Raw genomic sequence first — 19,028 nt, 5'->3', positions numbered from 1 at the left:
CTTGGCCTGCTGTGTTCATCCAGCTGTATACCTTATTCTGGCTGGGAAGCTGGGATTCCACCCATTGTGCTTCAAGGTCACTCAAATTCCATTCTCAAATACTTTTATGTCATGTGAGTTATTAATTTCTATGTGTTTCCTGAAACATTGTTCGAATGTCAAAAGACCAGATATCTCTGGCCTTTGTCAGTGAATTTGGGTATCATGCTGCAGGACGCACCCATTGCAAGTATAATGGAATCATGTGTAATACATGGAGCGTTTCCCAGCTCCCTGCAAGCTCAACACATGGCAGGATGTGATGAGCTAGGCCCAGATGGTGAGATAATATTCTTATTGTTTAATGATGATTAATCGAAAACCTTCACCTCCCAAACTCAAGCCTAAGCAAAAGGGATAAGTGGGGAAATTGGAGTCATCTCATGTAAAACACTCATTTCCCATTTTACACAATAATTATCAACCTAATGAAAACATGTCTGTTCAGTCTGAGAATGGATTAGTGATAAATTGAACAATGACTGTGACACTTGTCAATAAGATAACGCAATGCCACTCTATCTGTTCCATTAGAAATAACATGTTTAATGGGCGGGCTTCAATAGGAGTTTGAAATGGTCTGCAGCTCTGTTTGCCTGGTATTCAAGAGGTTTTCGTTATTCCTGTTCTTGTTGAAAGTCTTGGATTGACTGTCTCAGAAAAAAAAATCTTCTTTGCCTATAATCTCTTATCTTTTCAATTAAAACCAATAAATTCTTGTTCCAGGGAGCCTCCAGATCAGATACAAGCTGGATAATGATAAAGATGCCGATGTCTTCAGCATCGATAGTGGAAAGTTGGCAAATGGACAACTCCACAATGTGAAGATTGATCGGGAAGGGAGAGATGTCTATGTTCAGGTAATGTTTCCAGACATTCAATCCAGAAGATAAAAATGACATAAGGCAAAGACGATTTTCCATGAAACTTAAAAGGCAAGTTGTTGGGTAGAGATTAAGGAATGTTACCTTGGAAATTGAAAAGAACAGACTAAGTAAAGCAGTAGCAAGCTGTTGACTGTCAAATTAAGGGAAGATGAAAGTAAGAAGCGCTGACATTTTGGACGTGAATGAGACAGTGCAGTAAGTCTTCATTCCAACATGATAAGAGCGTATGATTAAAGAAAGGTGTTATTGGTGCTTGGGAATGATAAGAAAAAGTTCACAGGATCAAGGACTGAATAAAGGGTAAAACGAAGCTCTAACAACAGGAGAAAGAGATATAGGAGACCAGAGAGGGGCACCCCAGCAATTGAATATTGGTGTTTGTATCTCATGCAAGGGAATCAAGGTGTTTATCAAGGAACATCACCAAGTATGTGTGTATTATGAAAGACTTAAATGTAATATGTCTTTATCTAATTTTAACAGTTCCAATGTGCCTCCAATCAGCCTCCTATATTCTACTTTGTAAACTTGAGGTCATCCAAAAATCTGCTGCCCATGTCCTTATTACCTCATACCCTTTTGCTCATTGACTTTATTGGTTTCCTGTCAACCAATATCTCCATTTCAAAATTCCTATCCTTGTTTCAAAATTGCCTCACTAAGTTGTGAAATCTCAGTTGTACTGTTAGTAAACTGGTGTCTGAATTTTTTAGCATTTTAAACTGCTTATTTTTCTTCACTCAGTGATGTGTCTTTCTTTCCTTATTTGTTCCTCTTTCTGCATTTGATTTCATGCTGACTTGCCTCATTTCCTGTCCTGGCCTTTCACTGTTTCAGTCTCTGTCCTGATATCTCCTTGCTTAAGGAGGCAGGCTGTATGGCCCACCAAGACTCCCCCTCACAACATGAGGATGACATCACAGCAAATCTTGAGGCAAAGCCTTTTCAAGTTTGGAGGGAAAGAGAAATAGTGAACTCATGAGGCACACCACAAGATTCTCCATTCCAGCAAATCTTACATCATTTTTTTTCTTAATCAAATAACTACAGTGAAGGGCTAAACCTCCATTGTGTAGGAAGGCATCAAGGGTAAACACTGTACAGTTGAGTTACTTCATGCTTTGGCATTAAAAACCTGGAAATTGTGGCATGTATAAGAAAAAGAGCCCACATGAGTGTCAGTTTTAATAACACCATCCACTCTGAATTAGAAAGCTGTGGATTCAATCTACACTCCAGAATTTGAGCACACAGTCTAGACTGACATGGACATGCAGTATTGAGGGGGTGCAGCATTTTGCCTTTCAATGTGACATTGAACAGAAGCTCCATCTGCCTGCTCATATGGATACAAGAAATGAAAAGTATAAGACCATAAGGTATAGGAGCAGAATTAGGCTATTTGGCCCATCAGATCTGTTCCACCATTCGATCATGGCTGATGTTTCTCAACCCCTTTATCCTGCCTTCCCCCTGTAAAACCTCATTCCCTTACTAATCAAGAACCTATCCTTCTCTGTATTAAATACACTCAATGATTTGGCCTTCACAGCATTCTGGAGCAATGAGTGCCACATCTTAAACACCATCTGGCTGAAGAAGTTCCTCCTCATCTCAGCTCTAAAGGGTCATCCCTTCACTCTGAGGCTGTGCCCTCGGGCCCTAGTCTCTCCTGCTAGTGGAAACACCTTCTCCACATCCACTCTATCCAGGCCTGTCACTGTTCTGTAAGTTTCAATTAGATACTCCCTTACATTTCTAAACTCCATCGAATACAGACCCAGAGCCCTTAACCACTCTTCATATGGCAAGCCATAGAGTCATACTGCATGCAAACAGTCCGTTTGGTCCAACTAGTTTACGCCAACCTTGTTCCCAAACTAAACTAGTCCCACCTGCCTGTGTGTGCCCCATGTCTCTCCAAACCTCAAATCCTCTTTTCTGCCTCTTCCCCATAAACCTTGATTCACTTAATGATTAATAATTTGTCTTTTTCAGCTGTGAACGTACTTAATAACCGAGTCTCAATTGATTTCTGTGCTTCTTTCCCCAAACTCATGTCTTTGCGCGTTTTGTGATGTCACTACCACTTGTCACTTGCAGTTCGGGTTCTCAATGGCCTTTTGTCCTGTCCCACTCAGCTCTTGCCTTGGAATTTTTACATCTTGCAATAAATCCAATTGAAGCACCTCTTCCCCACTTTGCACAAAATTTCCACATTGAAACAATTTCCAACAGCCCTCAGTCAGAACTTACTAAGCGTTGTATCACTCAGCCAAAGTCCCAAACTGCTGCAGTTCCCACATTAACCATGCACTTTAATCACTAACGCTGTGATTTTTTTTCTGTTTATAAAAGGAAAATGGGTACTTAGTTCTACCCAGGACTCCAGTCGAGACATTTAATCTTCTGCGTAATTCCTCCCCATGTCACTAAAGATCATAACCTTTCTTTTACATTGCCTTAGTAAATATAAATCATGTGAACTGTTACAATACCAGGGGACAATGAATTCAAGGCTCCAGCTACACGGAGATGCCAATTAGGCTAGTTTGCAGACAAGATCATAAAACTGCATCTGGCAAATCCGGAAATTGGAAATGGTGATCTTCTCAGTTGTAATTCATTCCCTTTCCTCTTTATCCCAGTGTCAAGTGGACATTAGCCTCCAGATTAAAAGTAAATCTGTTAGTTTGAATTGTGTAGCTCAGGGATTATGCATTCTTTGAGTACTGAGATAGGCTGAGATAAACCGGTTTCTGGTCTCTCGGGGAATCAAAGGATATGGAGAGCGTAATTCCTGTTTCTTAGGTTCATATGTAAAATCAACAATACCTGACACAACACATTTTAATATTTTAATGTGGCGTACAAGTATTCAAAACTTAAATATTGATGCATTGCTATAAGGAGGCAAAGGCATAATGTCAATGTCACTTAGCTAGTGACCCAGAACCCAAGTCTAATGCTCTGGAGATACAGGTTTATGACAATACTATGGCTTTAAGAGCTGTATTTTGTCCCGGTAGTTTTTTTTCTATGGAGAGGTGACAGAGGTACCAAGTAGTCTGCTTCAAAGTCTATAAGCAGGTTGTGAGGCCTTGGGATTTATTTTTCTAAGATTGGAACAATAGAAGCAGTCTGAATGGATGGGGCTAAGCTCCCACAGAACCAGGAATTTTAGTTTCAGTTTTTCAGTAGCAGTTGTTGGGGTCTTGAAGCTGCTTTACATCTCTCTCTGCTACTCTCTCTCTCAAAGGTTTCTCTTGATGTTTTTTCCTCCTGGACAGAAGAATTGCTTGTGAGACAACCTACTTAACTGAATTTTGCCTTTTGTCAAGATTGTGTTTTTGGGATGTTACTATGTTGGAACAGTTAATTAGTTGCAGTTAAAGTATCAATGATTTTGTTAAGCCAATTTTCTTATTTTTATTTTGTGTATTTTTTAATGGTAGTGTGAAAATGAAGTGTGTTTTGCTTATCGTCCAGTAGTTTGACCAATTGAATTGCATCTGGAATGCAACACCTCACACTTACCTTTAAAGTAAGAAAATGTTGGGATCTAGGCTTCCCTCTGAATATATTTTGAAGGGGCTTGGTCTGGTCCATAACAGGTTCGAAACCTACCATAGCAAATGATTTCAATTAAGAATCTGGAATTAAGAGCTGGTCTAATGGCGACCATATAACCAATAACAGAACAATATCTGTCATCCTCTTACCTGGTCTGGCCTACATGTGACTCCAGACTCACAGCAACGTGGTTGACTCTTAATTGCCCTCTGGGCAATTAGGGATGGGCAGTAAAGGCTGGTCCAGTCAGTGATGCCCTCATCTCATGAACGAATAAGAAAAAAACATGTGCTTTTCGACAGAGATAGTAGGAACTGCAGATGCTGCAGAATCTGAGATAACAAGGTGTAGAGCTGGATGAACACAGCCGGCCAAGAAGGGTCTAGGCCCGAAACATCAGCCTTCCTGCTCCTCTGATGCTGTTTGGCCTGCTGTGTTCATCCAGCTCTACACCTTGTTATCTCTGTGCCTCTCGACAGTTGACTCTTAACTGCCCCCTGAAATGGCATTAGCAAACCAAATCAGATCAATGGGTATAAATGCTGGTGCAGCAACACTGTCATCCTATGGATGATGTAAGTAAAAAGGAGACAGTGCAGGAAAGTGGCATTGAGGTAGATGAATAGCTGTGATCTAATTGACTAATGGGGCAGGCTGGACACCCTGACTGTTGTCTTCCTAATTGTGTTGAGTTAAATATGACTTTACTTGAATATGACTTTACTTAAGAGGAAGACCCATACCATGCTCGAAAGGTTGTGCTTGAAATGTTAACTCCATGTTTCTCTCTCCACAGATACTGCCAGACCCACTGAGTTTCTCCTGCACTTTCTGTTTCCACTTCTGTTTGCTTTTATCTGCATAAGTGTGTGTGTTTTTTTTTTAATTTTAGCTTCACAGCTCGCAATAAAACCCAAATATTGTCAGTTGTAATTTACCCCTATGTCAGTGCAGTGTAATTTGAGTCTGAAACAAAAACAGAGATTGCTGGATTTGCTGTTTTTGTTTCTGATTCACAGCATCCACAGCTTTTTCAGTTTTTATAACATCAGTCTGCATGCTTTCATGTAGCAGCAAGAGACAACTTCTCACCAGCTTCTGAGTAAATGTCGCTCTGAATCCATTTATTTGAATTTTTGTTCATCGGTAATTTGTAAACAATAACTGCTGAACATGAAGCAAGTTCATCAAAATCAGATGAGCAGTGCAATTTTAAACAGATAATAGATTCAATTCTGCACAGATGAGACAATTCTGTAAGTCTAGCTGATGGTGGGTTCCCTCGAGGATGGAGTGAAAGATGCCATATCTTTCCGAAATGGATATGTACTGCAGGAGACGCCTGTTAGGAAAACGAATACTCACCAAAGAGGATTATAAAGAAGTCATTTAAATATTTCATCAATCCAGGTCCCAAGCTTTTGCCATTTACGATTCCCAGGGAGATGCTGCCTTTGCTCTGAGCTAGTTCATCACATAAACTCTGCCTAGCTTTTTATTGACTGCTGGAAACATCCTTTTGAAAGGACAGTTCTATCAGCTTATCATTAGCGAAGTCCTATTTAGCAAAGCCAGTCCAGGTCAGTGGCACTTCACAGCAATGGTTCGCACCAGCTCATCACCATACTGCAGTGTGATGCTAGCTCATGCTACAAGCCTGCTTGGGTTTTGAGAACCTTGTGGTTTCATGGTGAGTAGCATTTTTTGGAAAAAAAAATCCCTCATTAAAATGAAAAGCTTTGATGTAAAAGGAAGACAGTTTCCAATATTCAGTTTCTGATTATTCAAGACGCATGGTAACAGAATGCAAGCATGTGCATTAATATAGTGCCTTTTCAGGACATTCAGAAGTGCTTTACAGCCAATACAATACTTTTAAAAGTGCATGGGAGAACCACCACCGGCAAGTTTCTGTCCAAATCTCTTGCTAACCTGACATGGAAATATATGGTGGTCTCCTCTATGCTGGGGAAACAAAGTGCAGATTGAGTGACAATTTTGCAAAACCCTTACATTCTGCCCACAAAAAAGACCCTGAATTTCCAGTTGCCTGCCACTTTAACACACCACCGTGTTCCCTGGCCAACATCTCTGTCTCAGGCTTGCTGCAGTGATCCAGCGAAGTTCAGTGCAAGCTGGAAGAACAACACCTCATTTTCTGTTTGGGAACTTAGAGCCTTCAGGACTTACTATCGAGTTCAAGAATTGTAGGGCTTCAGGTCATGATCTTACCCCAATCCCCATACACCAGGCCTTGTCATCACATGGGCTGCTACCACACACTACCCATTGTCTGTCACTAATCGACCCCATTGGCAGCTATTCATTCCCCCAGGTTTACCTTTAGCCACTCTTTCGTCTGTCCAACTGCTTTTTTCCCTCTCTTTAGGCTCTATTACCTGAATGATCAAAAACTGAATATTAGAAACTGTCTTCTTTTTTTTACATCAAAGCTATTCATTTTGATGAGGTAACAAAGTGTGGAGCTGGAGGAACACAGCAAGTCAGGCAGCATCAGAGGAGTAGGAAAGCTGACGTTTTGGGTTGCGACCCTTCTTCAGAGATTTCTGTGTTCCTCCAGCTCCACACTTTGTTATCTCTGACTCCAACATCTGCAGTTCTTGTTATCTCATTTTAATGAGGGACTTTTTTTCAACAAAATGTTACTTCAGTGACGGTATTGTTTACTTTCAACCCTGCCCCCACCCAATCTTTTATATTAATATCAACCTTTTCCTAGCTACCATCAATTCTGAGGAAGGTACGTTGGACCCAAAATGTTAACTCTGATTTCTCTCCACAGATGCTGCCAGACCTGCTGAGCTTTTCCAGCAATTTCTGTTCTTGTTTTTGTTTCTGAATTCCAGCTTCCATGTTTTTTTTCTGGTTTTTTTGGTAAGGTACTGTAACAGATTAAAATCCTGAAACACCTTTGTAAAACAGCACAGGGAGTGCCCCTACAAACCAGGAATTGCAATGGTTCAAGAACACTTTTCACCACTACCTTGTTCAGGATGGACAATAAATTCTACACTAGCCAATCATGCCACATCCAAAGAACATGTTCAAAAAGTCACTGAAGAAGTGTCATCTCAGACTCGAAATGCAAGCTCTGTTTTTGTCTCTCTACAGATGCTGCCAGACCTGTTGAATTTCTCCATCATAGAGTCATAGAGTTGTATAGCACAGAAGCAGCTCCTTCAGTCCAACTCATCCATGATGACCAGATCTCCTAAATTAATCTATTTCCATTTTCCAGCATTTGGCCTATATCCCACTAAACCCATCCTATTCATGCACCCATCCAGATGCCTTTCAAATGTTGTAATTGTACCAGCCTCCAACACTTCCCTGGCCAGCTCAATCCATACACGCACCACCCTCTGTGTGAAAAAGTTGCCTCTAAAGTTCATTTTAAATCTTTCCCCTCTCGCCTTGAACCTATGCCCTCTCGTTTTGGACTCCCCTACGCTGGGGAAAAGACCTTGGGAGGTTTCACTTTCTCAGACTTTTCATTCAGATCCAGTACTTATTATTTTTTTAAAAATGCCATCGCTGTGATGCAGAAAATGTTTGCTTCCACAAGCAGCATTGTGATAGCAGCCCCACAAGCTGTTTCAACAATGTTTGTTGAAGGACAAATACTGAAGGTGCCACTGTGAAGTAACTCCCTTGCCTTACCTCCGAATGGAAGTCATGGCTTCTTTAACAATCTCCGGAAGAGGTAAGGTAGGCTTTGGGTGACTGCCTGAATGAAATGAAAGACAACACCCTCCAGCAGTGCAGCACTCCCTCAGTACTGCACTGGAGCGTCAGCCTCGACTTTGAACTTACATTCATGGATTGAGATTTTAAACCACAGCTTGTTCCCTCAGAGGCACTTCACAGCCATTGAGCCAAGGAAATATCCTTAATTCTTAAGATTCTACAGCTAATTTGGCCATCATGTCTTGATTCTGGCAAATTCTAATTTGGTCTTTTGGGGTTTACCTTCAGCAAATAAGTGGATTCAAATTATAGTGATGTTATCTTCAGAGAAGTTTACTGCGATTGGCAATTCCATCTGACCTAATCAAATGTGGAACAATGAACTGCGTGATTTTATTTTATATATCCTTATCCATTAACATTGTGGTTTCTGTACTTAGTTTAACAAATATTTCCTTTCAAATGATAAAGACCACTATTAGGACAAATATCCATGGGGGTGGGTTTTACTAGTGAGTCTGAAGTGAGAGAGAAAAGAATTAATACCAGCTGAGATCCAATCATTAACCAGCAGTGCCTCAGGCATGGTTTTGTTCTATATGTTACTCCAGCTCCCTCACATCCTCTGGCTCAATAATTCCTTACAACCATTTGTTGTAATGATACACCCAGCTTCCACAACAAAAAATCCCTCCTAAAAGCCAATATTGACTAAACTATATTGAGGCAGTGGGATGATGCAAATTTGGAACTTGCTGCCATATGGAATAATTCCCATCACTGAATCCCCCACTATCAACACCCTGAGGGTTACCATTGGCCAGAAACACAAATGGACCAACCATCTAAGCACAGTGGCTTTAACAGCAGGTCAGAGACTAGGAATTCTGCAGAGAGTAACTCATCTTCTGACTCCTCAAATCCTGTCCGCCAACTACAAGGCACAAGTCAGGAGTGTGATAGAATACTCCCCACTTGCCTGGATGAGTGCAGCTCCAACAGCATGCAAGAAACTCAACACCATCCGGGACAAAGCGGCCTGCTTAATTGACACCACATTCACAAGCATCCATTCCCTTCAACACTGACGTTTGGTAGCAGCAGTGTGTCCTATCTACAAGTTGCACTGCAGAAATTCGCCAAGGTCCCTTGGGCAGCACCTTTCAAACCCATAACCACTACCGTCTAGAAGGAAAGGGCAGGAGACACATGGGAACATCACTACCTGAAAATTCTCATCCAAGACAGTCATCATCCTGACTTGGAAATGATTGGGCCATTTGTTCAAAGTTGTTGGGTCAAAATCCTGGAATTCCCTCCCTAAAGGCTTTGTGGCTGAAAATACAACACTATGTCAGTTCAAGAAGACAGCTCATCGCCACTTTCTCAGGGACAACCAGGGATTGGCAGTAAGTGCTGTGGCTAGCAACATACACATCCAATGAGTGAATATAAACAAAAAGGTTGAAGTGAATGGCATGGATGCATTATGGTGAAGTTATATAGGAATATGAGGTAGAAAGGAATAGAAGGGTTTATTCTTGATCAGTTGGGTTTAATGGGCTTTTCTGTGTTGTTAATTGTATCAGCAGTGCAGTTTCAAGAGAATATTGATGGTAACCCTCCAGAATGTTGACAGTGTGCTACTTAGTGATAACAATGTTGTCGAATCTCAAAGAGAGATGGTTAGACCTCTCTTGTTAGAGATGGTCATTGTCTGAGACTTGTGTGGTACAAATGTTACTTGCAACTTATCAGCCCGGTGCTAAATGTTGGCCAGATCTTGTTGCAATTGGACACAGGCTACTTCACTATCTGGGGAGTGACAAATGGTACTGAGTATTGCATAAACATCAGAGAACATCCCTATTTCTGACTGTGTGATGGAGGGAAGGTCATTGATGAAGCAGCTGAAGATAGCTAGGTTCCCTGTATAATGAGCCTTCCCAGGGTAAGGGGTAGGGGTGTGGGTTAACAGCGCAATGCATGAACTGTTCCAGTTAATCTGCATGCAGCAAGCTCCCACAAAACAGCAGTACAATATTGAATAAATAATCCAAGCCTTAGCTGAGGCCTATGGCACAAAAGAGGACCTTTTGGCCTATCGAATATGACTTGTGCCTTGTCGTTGACAGACAGGATTTGAGGAGTCAGAAGATGAGTTACTCTTTGCAGAATTCCTAGACTCTGACCTGCTGTTAAAGCCACTGTGCCTAGATGGTTGGTCCATTAGTGTTTCTGGCCAATGGTCAAAAACAAGCTTGTTTTGTTTTCTTTGGAGCAGAGCAGGCTGAAAAGGGACATGATCGAGGTGTATAAAATTATGAGAGACATGGACATGGTGGATGGAAAATAGCTGTTCTCCCTCGTTGATGGATCAATAACAAGGGGGCAAGATTTAAGGTGAAAGGCAGGAAGTTTAGAAGGTGTTTGAAGAAAACTTTTCTTCACCCAGAGACTCTGGAGTTCACTGCCTGGGAGGATAGTTGAAGCGGTAAACCTCACAAACTTTAAACAGTACTTGAAACGTCATTACACTCAAGGCGATGAGCCAAGTGCTGGAAAGTTGGGTTGGTGTAGATAAGTCAGCACAGTGTAGATTTAGAGTAGTTGGTGCAGACGTGATGAACTGAAGGACCTGTTCTGTACTATGTGATTCTGTGAAGCACCTAGTTATTGTAAGGGACAAATGTTCACCAAACCATCTCCTCTTCAAACTAATGCTGCATTATCATTTGTGTCTTCCTGACACAGGGATGTCAGCTGACTGAGGAACAGCATCACCTACAGGGCAGCACTCCCTCAGGATTGTCAGCCGAGGTTTTGTGTTCAGGTCTCTGGAGTGCAAAACCTTCTGTCTCAGAGTTGAGACTGTTGGCAATGCACTGTGCCACACAAAGTTGGAACCACTGACAGGAGATTGTAGACAACTGTGCCTTAGGTTGATGGAGTATGTAAGATGCAGTGTAAACCAATGCTCCTGTTTATCAGTTATCCTTCTAAAAACCCTTCATTTTTTACCGCAGCATTCCTTTTCATGATTAACTGAAAATCACATTTGGAAATGTATTGCCTGGTTGACTTCAATGTCCTCACTAATGTCCCTGTAGATATGTTCTCATTGATGTGTAAAAAAAATAAGGACTGTCTGTGCATGTGTGAAAAGAAAACTTTGAATTTGCTAATTTTATTTAATTAATTCAGATTTAGACATTCATTATCTGAGCTAAGCGATAAATCATCAAAATTTAATAGAAAACGTAGGCATCTTCAAATCTGTACATCTGAATGACATTTGTATGTAATCTGCTAGAGTGAGCAATGTAGTTGAATTCTGCTTGGTCCAGTGAATAGAAATAAGGATCACATTTACTTAGTTTCCACTCATCAGCTACTTTACTGGCTCCATTCCCCCTGTGACAGACAGGCCATTAGCAGCAGATTCATGCATTCACTCTACTGCCTAATAGCCATCTGTTGCCTGTGGAGAGGGCACTCTCATTTAAGCACACTACACATGGGCCAGCAACATCTCCTGAAAGATTGCCAACTTTTCACTGAACATATTCCTAGGGGTTTTTTCACATGACTTCTAGCCTCCAAACGTCCCATTGGTCATCCAATCAGAAAATGAATAGATCTGATTGGAGGATTCTTCTCTCTTGGTCTTTATTTTATTCCTTCCCCATGCCCAATAGATTTAATGAAGGAGAATTTTCAAAGTAAATTTGGAAAAAAAAACATAATTTTGTCTGAGGAGCTGAAGACTTTTTGCTTGGGGTTTTGCTCACAGTCAAATCCAGGAAATCAGTTTCTAATTACTGGAGGTGCTAAGGTTTCCTGGAAAAGGTCACAGTTTGAAACCAGTTTCTTGGTCTTATGATCAGACTGCAATTTCTTGATATTCCTTTGCAAGCCGGAGAGTAGCAATGGCAAATGGGGAACTGGTGGGAGGAAAAGAAAATGTCAAGCAATACACTTAGGCTTCATAGTTCCCCGGCCTGGAGAATCATGAAGTAGGCAAAAGGGGTCCATCTTTACTATCCACAGCCACCGTTCTCACTTCACTTCAGCATCTGCTGACAGTCAGATTGTTACTGATAGACTGCAGTCCTCATTTTGCACACTTGGCCTGGGGTTTTTGTTTTGATAACTGAACTGAATTGTTAACTTTGCTCGATTGACATCTACAAGTAGTTATCATAAGTTATTCCGATTGTGATCTCTTTTGTAAATGTTTCAATTTTTTCAAAAAATATTGAGAGGTGTAAATTGTTTGAGGTCTGAGCTGAATGATCTGCCCTACACTTTTTTAGCATCGAGGAAGATAGGAACAGGAATAGGCCATTCAGATATTCAAGCATTATCCATCATTCAATGAGAACATGGCTGATTTGTGGCTAAACTCCACATATCTGGCTTTGGCCCATATCCATTAATACTTTTGCTTAACAAAATAATATTTAAAATTCACAATCTATTCAGATCCACTGCAATTTGTAAGAGAGAATTCTAAATATCTGACATCTTTTGTGTTTACAAGTGCTTCCTAACATCTCTCCTGAATGGTCTGGCCCTAATTTTCAGACTATGCCGTCTAGTTCCAGAATCCTCAACCATTGGAAATAGTTTATCTTTATCCACCCTGGTTTTTCCTGTTAATATCTTGAAAACCTTGATCAGGTACTCCTTAACCTTATAAATTCTGGAGAAAACAGGCCTAATTTGTGTAATCTTTCCACATAACTTTACCCTTGAATTCCAGGTATCATTGTGTAACATCAGTCTTTATCTTGGAAAGAAGATTTGTGAACAGGTGACTTAATTGTTCTCAACAGTTCCAAAATTGCTGTTGTAAGTAAATAGCTCATTGGTTATATACATAGTGCATCTGGTTGAATGGGAATTAGAAATTTCTTGAGTTTGGTAACTAAAGTCGTACCTCATATCTACCCTCTCAGGTAAATGTAAAAGATTGCATGATAATTTATCAAATAAATGTAAGAATAAACTCCCTAGAACCCTGGTCAAAAATGCAACCCTCACACAACATCAGAAAACAAATGATGTTATCATTATCACGTTGCTATTGATTTTGATTTGATTTATTATTGTCACATGTACTGAGATACAGTGTAAAGTGTTGTTTTACATGCTATCTAGACAAATCATACTTTACATAAGTACATCAGGGTAATAGAACAGAATGCAGAATATAATGTTACAGCTACAAAGAAGGTGCAGAGAAACATTAACTCTAATATATGAGAAGTCCATTCATAAGTCTAATAACAGTGTGGAAGAAGATGTTCTTGAATCTGTTGGTTTGTGTTTTCAAACTTTTATACCTTCTGCCCAATATCAGGGAGTAAGAGAGAGTATAACCAGGGTGGGAGGGTCTTTGATTATGTTGCTGTTTTCCTGAGGCAGTGGGAAGCGTATACATAGTCAATGGATGGAAGGTTGGTTATTTGTGATGGACTGGGCTGTGTTCACGACTCTGTAATTTCTTGCGGTCCTGGGCAGAGCAGTTGCCATTATCAAACTGTATATATTCAGATAGGATGCTTTCTATGCTGCACCTATGAAAATTGATAAGAGTCCTTGTGAATGTGTTGAAGTTCCTTAGCCTTCTGAGGAAGTTGAGGTGTTGGTGTGCTTTCTTAACTGTAGCTCGATGTGGGTGGTCCAGGACAGATTGTCGGTGATATTTACTTCTAGCAACTTGAAGCTCCCAACTATCTCCACCTCAGTCCTCCATTCTACTTCATGAAGTCGATGACCAACTCCTTGGTTTTGCTGACATGGAGGGATAGTTTGTTGTCTTTACCCCATACGACTAAGCAGTCTATCTGTTTCCTGTATTCTGTCTCGTCGTTGTTTGAGATCCAATCTACTACAGTGGTGTCATCAGCAAATTTGTAAATGGTGTCAGAGCTGAATTTAGCCACACTGTCATGCATGTGTAAGAAGTATAGTAAGGGGCTGAGTACAGAGCCTAGTGGGGCATTGAGGGTTATCTTGGAGGAGGTGTTGTTGCCTGTCCTTACTGATTGTCGTCAGGAAGTCGAGGATCCAGTTGTGGGGCTTGGGTGGCAGAGTCCTCGGTCTCAGGGTTTGGAAATGAGTTTGGTTGAAATTATGGTATTGAAGGTGGAGCTAGAGTCAATAAATCGGAGTCTGACCTCGTTATCCAGATGTTCCAGACGTAAGTGTAAGGGCAGGGAGATGGCATCTACCGTGAACCTATTGTGATGGTAGGTGAATTGTAGTGGATTGAGGCATTCTGGGAGGCAGGAGTTGATGTATGCCATTGCTAACCACTGAAAGCACGTCATAATGATGGATGTCAGAGCATCGGGCCGTAGTCATTTAGACACGCTGCCTGATGGTTCTTTAGCACTGGGATGATCATGGTGTTCTTGAAGCTGATAGGATCCTTGCATTGGAGTAGGGAGAGGTTAAAGGTGTCTGCAAATATTCCCGCCATCTGGTCTGTGCAGAATGCACAACCTGGGACTCCATCCAGTCCAGTCACTCTCAAGAAGGCCGATCTGATGTCTGTAGTGGTGACTGACAGTATAGGTGCACCTGAGGCTGTTGGGGGCAAGTGACATCGTTTCACTGACCTTCTGTTGAAAATGAGCATAGAATAAATTGAGATAACAAGGTGTAGAGCTGGATGAACACAGCAGGCCAAGCAGCATCATAGGAGCAGGAAGGCTGACGTTTCGGGCCTAGACCCTTCATACAGAAATTCTCCAGCATCTGCAGTTCCTACTATCTCTGATAAAATAAATTGAGCTCATCAGGGAGGGATGCATTGTTACCAGCGATTCGACTCAACTTGGCTTTGTAGCCCGTTTTATCATGTAAGCCTCGCCACAGTCGACGTGTGTTTGTTTGGTTAGTCTGGGATTCTAGTTCAGGCTGGTACTGTCTCTTACCGTCCCTGATGGTTTTGTGAAGATTGGACCTAGATTTCCCCTATAGGTCAGTGTCACTCTACTTAAACGCCTCAGACCTGGACTTTATTAAAGAGTGCATCTTCCAGTTCATCCCTGTTTTCCAGTCGGGGAACACTCTGATTAACTTCTTTGACATGCAGTCCTCCACACACTTACTGATGAAGTCTGTGATGGTAGTGGCGTACTTAAGCAGGTCGGCCGCTGAGTTTTTGAATAACGACCAGCCCACTGATTCCAAGCAGTCATGTCGGATCTTACCCATTACCTCAGGCCAGCACTGTACGACTTCAGTTTCTGCTTGTAATCCGGGAGAAGGATCACAGCCTTATGGTCTGATTTACCAAAATGCAGGTGGGAGATGGAGCAGCAGGCATCTTTGATGGTTGTGTAACAATGGTCAAGGGTGTTTGGGCCTCAGGTGGGACAGGAGAAGTGTCGATAGTTTCTTGGTCGCAGACTCTTGAGGTTGGCCTGGTTGAAGTCACCGGCTTATTTTGGAAATTCAGATTATTATTATGGCTTATTATGCATTCAGATCCTGTGCAGACCAGCTTATTATTGAATGGTAAAAAGTTGCAGCATGCTGCTATGCAGAGGGACCTGGGTGTCCTTGTGCATGAATCACAGAAGGTAGGTCTGCAGGTACAACAAGTAATTAGGAAGGCAAATGGAATTTTGTCCTTCATTGCTAAAGGGATTGAGATTAAAAGCAGAGAGGTTATGTTGCAGCTGTACAAGGTGCTGGTGAGACCACACCTGGAGGACTGTGTGCAGTTTTAGTCTCCTCACTTGAGAAAAGATGTACTGGCACTGGAGGGGGTGCAAAGGAGGGGGTTCACTAGGTTGATTCCGGAGTTGAGGGGGTTGGCTTATGGGGAGAGACTGAATAGATTGGGATTATATTCATTGGAATTCAGAAGATTGAGGGGGGATCTTATAGAAACATATAAAATTATGAAGGGAATAGATAAGATAGAAGTAGAGAGGATGTTTCCACTGGCAGGTGAAGCTAGGACAAGAGGGCATAGCCTCAAGATTAGAGGGAGCAGATTTAGGACTGAATTGAGAAGGAACTTCTTCACCCAGAGGGTTGTTAATCTATGGAATTCCTTGCCCAGTGAAGTAGTTGACGCTACTTCAGTAAACGTTTTTAAAGATACGGTAGATTTTTTTTGAACAACAAAGGAATTAAGGGATACGGTGGGAACGCGGGTAAGTGGATCTGAGTCCATGAAAAGATCAGCCATGATCTTATTGAATGGCGGGGCAGGCTCGAAGGGCCAGATGGCCTACTCCTGCTCCTAGTTCTTATGTTCTTATGTTCTTATGAAACCTGCTGCATGCAAATAGATTGCCGCAACCTTTATGGCTAAACAGTTGACAACACTGCATTGGCTGCAAATCACTTGGTTATGAAATGTGCTATATAAATGCAAGTCTTTGTTTTGACATGTGGCCGTATCAGAACAGTGACTTTTGTTTGATTCATTCATTGGCCAGGCCAGCATTTATTGCCCTAGAGAAGTTGTGTCCACCTGCCTTCTTGAACCACTGTAGTTCTTGGGCAATAGGGGCTCTCACAGTTAGGAAGGGAGTTCCAGGATATTGATTCCATGACAGTGGTGGGATGGTATTATCAATCCAAGTCAAGGTGGAATGTTGTTTGGAGGAGAATTCACCGCTGCATCAGAGATGAAAGGAGTGATGTTAAAGATGGTGGAAAGGATGTTAGGCAAGTGGGCTCCTTTGTTCTGGATGATATTGAGCTTCCTGATATATGTTGGAGCTGTCCTCATCCAAACAAGTGGAAATATTCCATTACACTCCCAACTTGTGGCTTGTAGATGAAGGAAGGGTATCGAGAAGACGGGAAGTGAACTAGTCACCACAGAGTTCTCAGCCTCTGTCTTGCCCTTGTGCTCACTGTATTTATATGGCTGTTCCAGTTCAGGTTCTGGCCAATGGTAATCCCTAGCACATTGATAGTGAGGGATGGTCATGCTGTTGAAGGTCAATCGGGAAAAGGTTAAATTCTCACTCATGTCAGTCCAAGACTTGGTATTGTCTGGGTCTTGGACTATATGGACATGGTCTGCTGTGATGAATTGGTAGTGAACATTGTGCATTCACTGCTAACATGCCTACTTTTGACCTACTTGCCTACTTTTGACCTTACGATAGAAGCAAGATCATTGATGAAGCAGCTGGAGATGTTTGAGCCGAGGACACTACCCTGAGAAACTCCTGCAGAGATGTCCTGGAGCTGAGATGACTGATTACCAGTAACCATAACCAACTTCCTTTGTTTCAGAGATACTAGGAACTGCAGATGCTGGAGAATCTGAGATAACAAGGTGTAGAGCTGGATGAACACAGCAGGCCAAGCAGCATCAGAGGAGCAGGAAAGCTGACGTTTCGGGCCTAATTGGCCTGCTGTGTTCATCCAGCTCTACACCTTGTTGTCTCAGATTCTCCAGCATCTGCAGTTCCTACTATCTCTGAAACAATTTTAGCCCCACTGCGAAGCCTCTTCTAAGGATGCCTACCTTGAAGAAGTTACCCTCCTCCCTCCGGAAAGACCTCAGTGGATCTCTCTCCCACTGCAACTCTCTCATAATCTACCTGTCTGTCTCCTCTCCACCTATCTTCTCCTTTATCCATCTTCTATCTGCCTCCCCCTCTCTCCCTATTTATTTCAGAATCCCCTTCCCCTCCCCCATTTCTGAAGAAGGGTCTAGGCCCAAAACGTCAGCTTTCCTGCTCCTCTGATGCTGCTTGGCCTGCTGTGTTCATCCAGCTCTACACCTTGTTATCCCAACATCCTTTGTGTCAGGTATAACTCCAACCTGTGGAAATATCATCCACACTGCCCTTCCCAATTCCCGTTGACTCCAGTTTCACTCTGGCTCCTTGATGCCAAGCTTAGAAGGGTCCCAACCCGAAACGCCAACTTTCCTGCTCCTCTGATGCTGCCTGGCCTGCTGTGTTCCTCCAGCTCTACACTGTGATATTTCAGTCAAATAAGGCCTTGATGTCTAGTTTACCCAGTCTCACCTCACCTCTGGACTGCATTTCTTCATGTTTGGACCAAGGCTGCAATGCAGACAGGAGCTGAACAAGCTCAGCTAAACCTGAACTGAGCATCAATGAGCAAATTATTGCTAAGCAAGCACCTTTGCAGCAGTCGCTCCTTAGGGAGACCTTTTACCGACCATTTCAGGAGCAAAGAGATAGGCTGTTCAAATGTAATACGCTTTCACAGAAAGTGTCGTACAATCTGAAACTCTCTGGCAATGGCAATTAAAATAGTGAAATGGGGACATGATTGGAAGTGTTAAAAGTATGAGAGGTATAGACTGGGTGAATAGAGATCAGCTGTTCCCCTTGGCTGAGGGGTCAATCACAAGCGGGCACAGTTTCAGGTTAAGGCGCAAGAGATTCAGAGTAGATTTGGAAAAAAAAACTTTTAACTCAGCAGGTGACAGGAATTTGGAATCCACTGCTTGCGAAGGTAATGGAGGCTAGAAACTTTATTTGGATGAGTTCTTCAAATATCATAACATTCAAGGATGTGGGACAAGTGGAGGAAATTGGGATTAGTGCACTTTTAATGTCTGTGCAGACTCAGTGGGTTGAAGGTCATTTTTTGCACTGTATGACTCGATAAATCTATGGAGTTGAAGTGCAAGCCCCATTGAATTGGAGAATAGGTTCGAGAGGCTGAATGGACCCCAGTGGATTAAGACAAAAGGAACATCAATTGAAAGGTGACAGTGGGGAAGAGAAAGATCCTGGCTTATTGCTTCCTTTGATATCTGCATTTTTTGAAAGGAGAAAGATTTTAAAAAAGACA

The 19,028-nt window shown here is 42.0% G+C and overlaps 1 protein-coding gene across 1 annotated transcript in view; it reads left to right on the top strand.

Annotated features, from left to right (window-relative positions):
• LOC109936326 (contactin-associated protein-like 5) overlaps positions 1-19,028 on the top strand; it is a 767,761-nt gene that overhangs the window by 687,996 nt on the left and 60,737 nt on the right. The window contains exon 14 of the mRNA XM_048599257.1: positions 766-899. Within this exon, the coding sequence (XP_048455214.1) occupies positions 766-899 (134 nt within the window). The remainder of the gene's footprint in view (positions 1-765; positions 900-19,028) is intronic.

This window comes from Rhincodon typus, chromosome 7 (assembly GCF_021869965.1).
Source record: "Rhincodon typus isolate 14 chromosome 7, sRhiTyp1.1, whole genome shotgun sequence".
NCBI lineage: Eukaryota > Metazoa > Chordata > Chondrichthyes > Orectolobiformes > Rhincodontidae > Rhincodon > Rhincodon typus.
The sequence above is the reverse complement of the archived record's forward strand: the minus strand, read 5'-3'. Positions and strand labels throughout refer to the sequence as shown.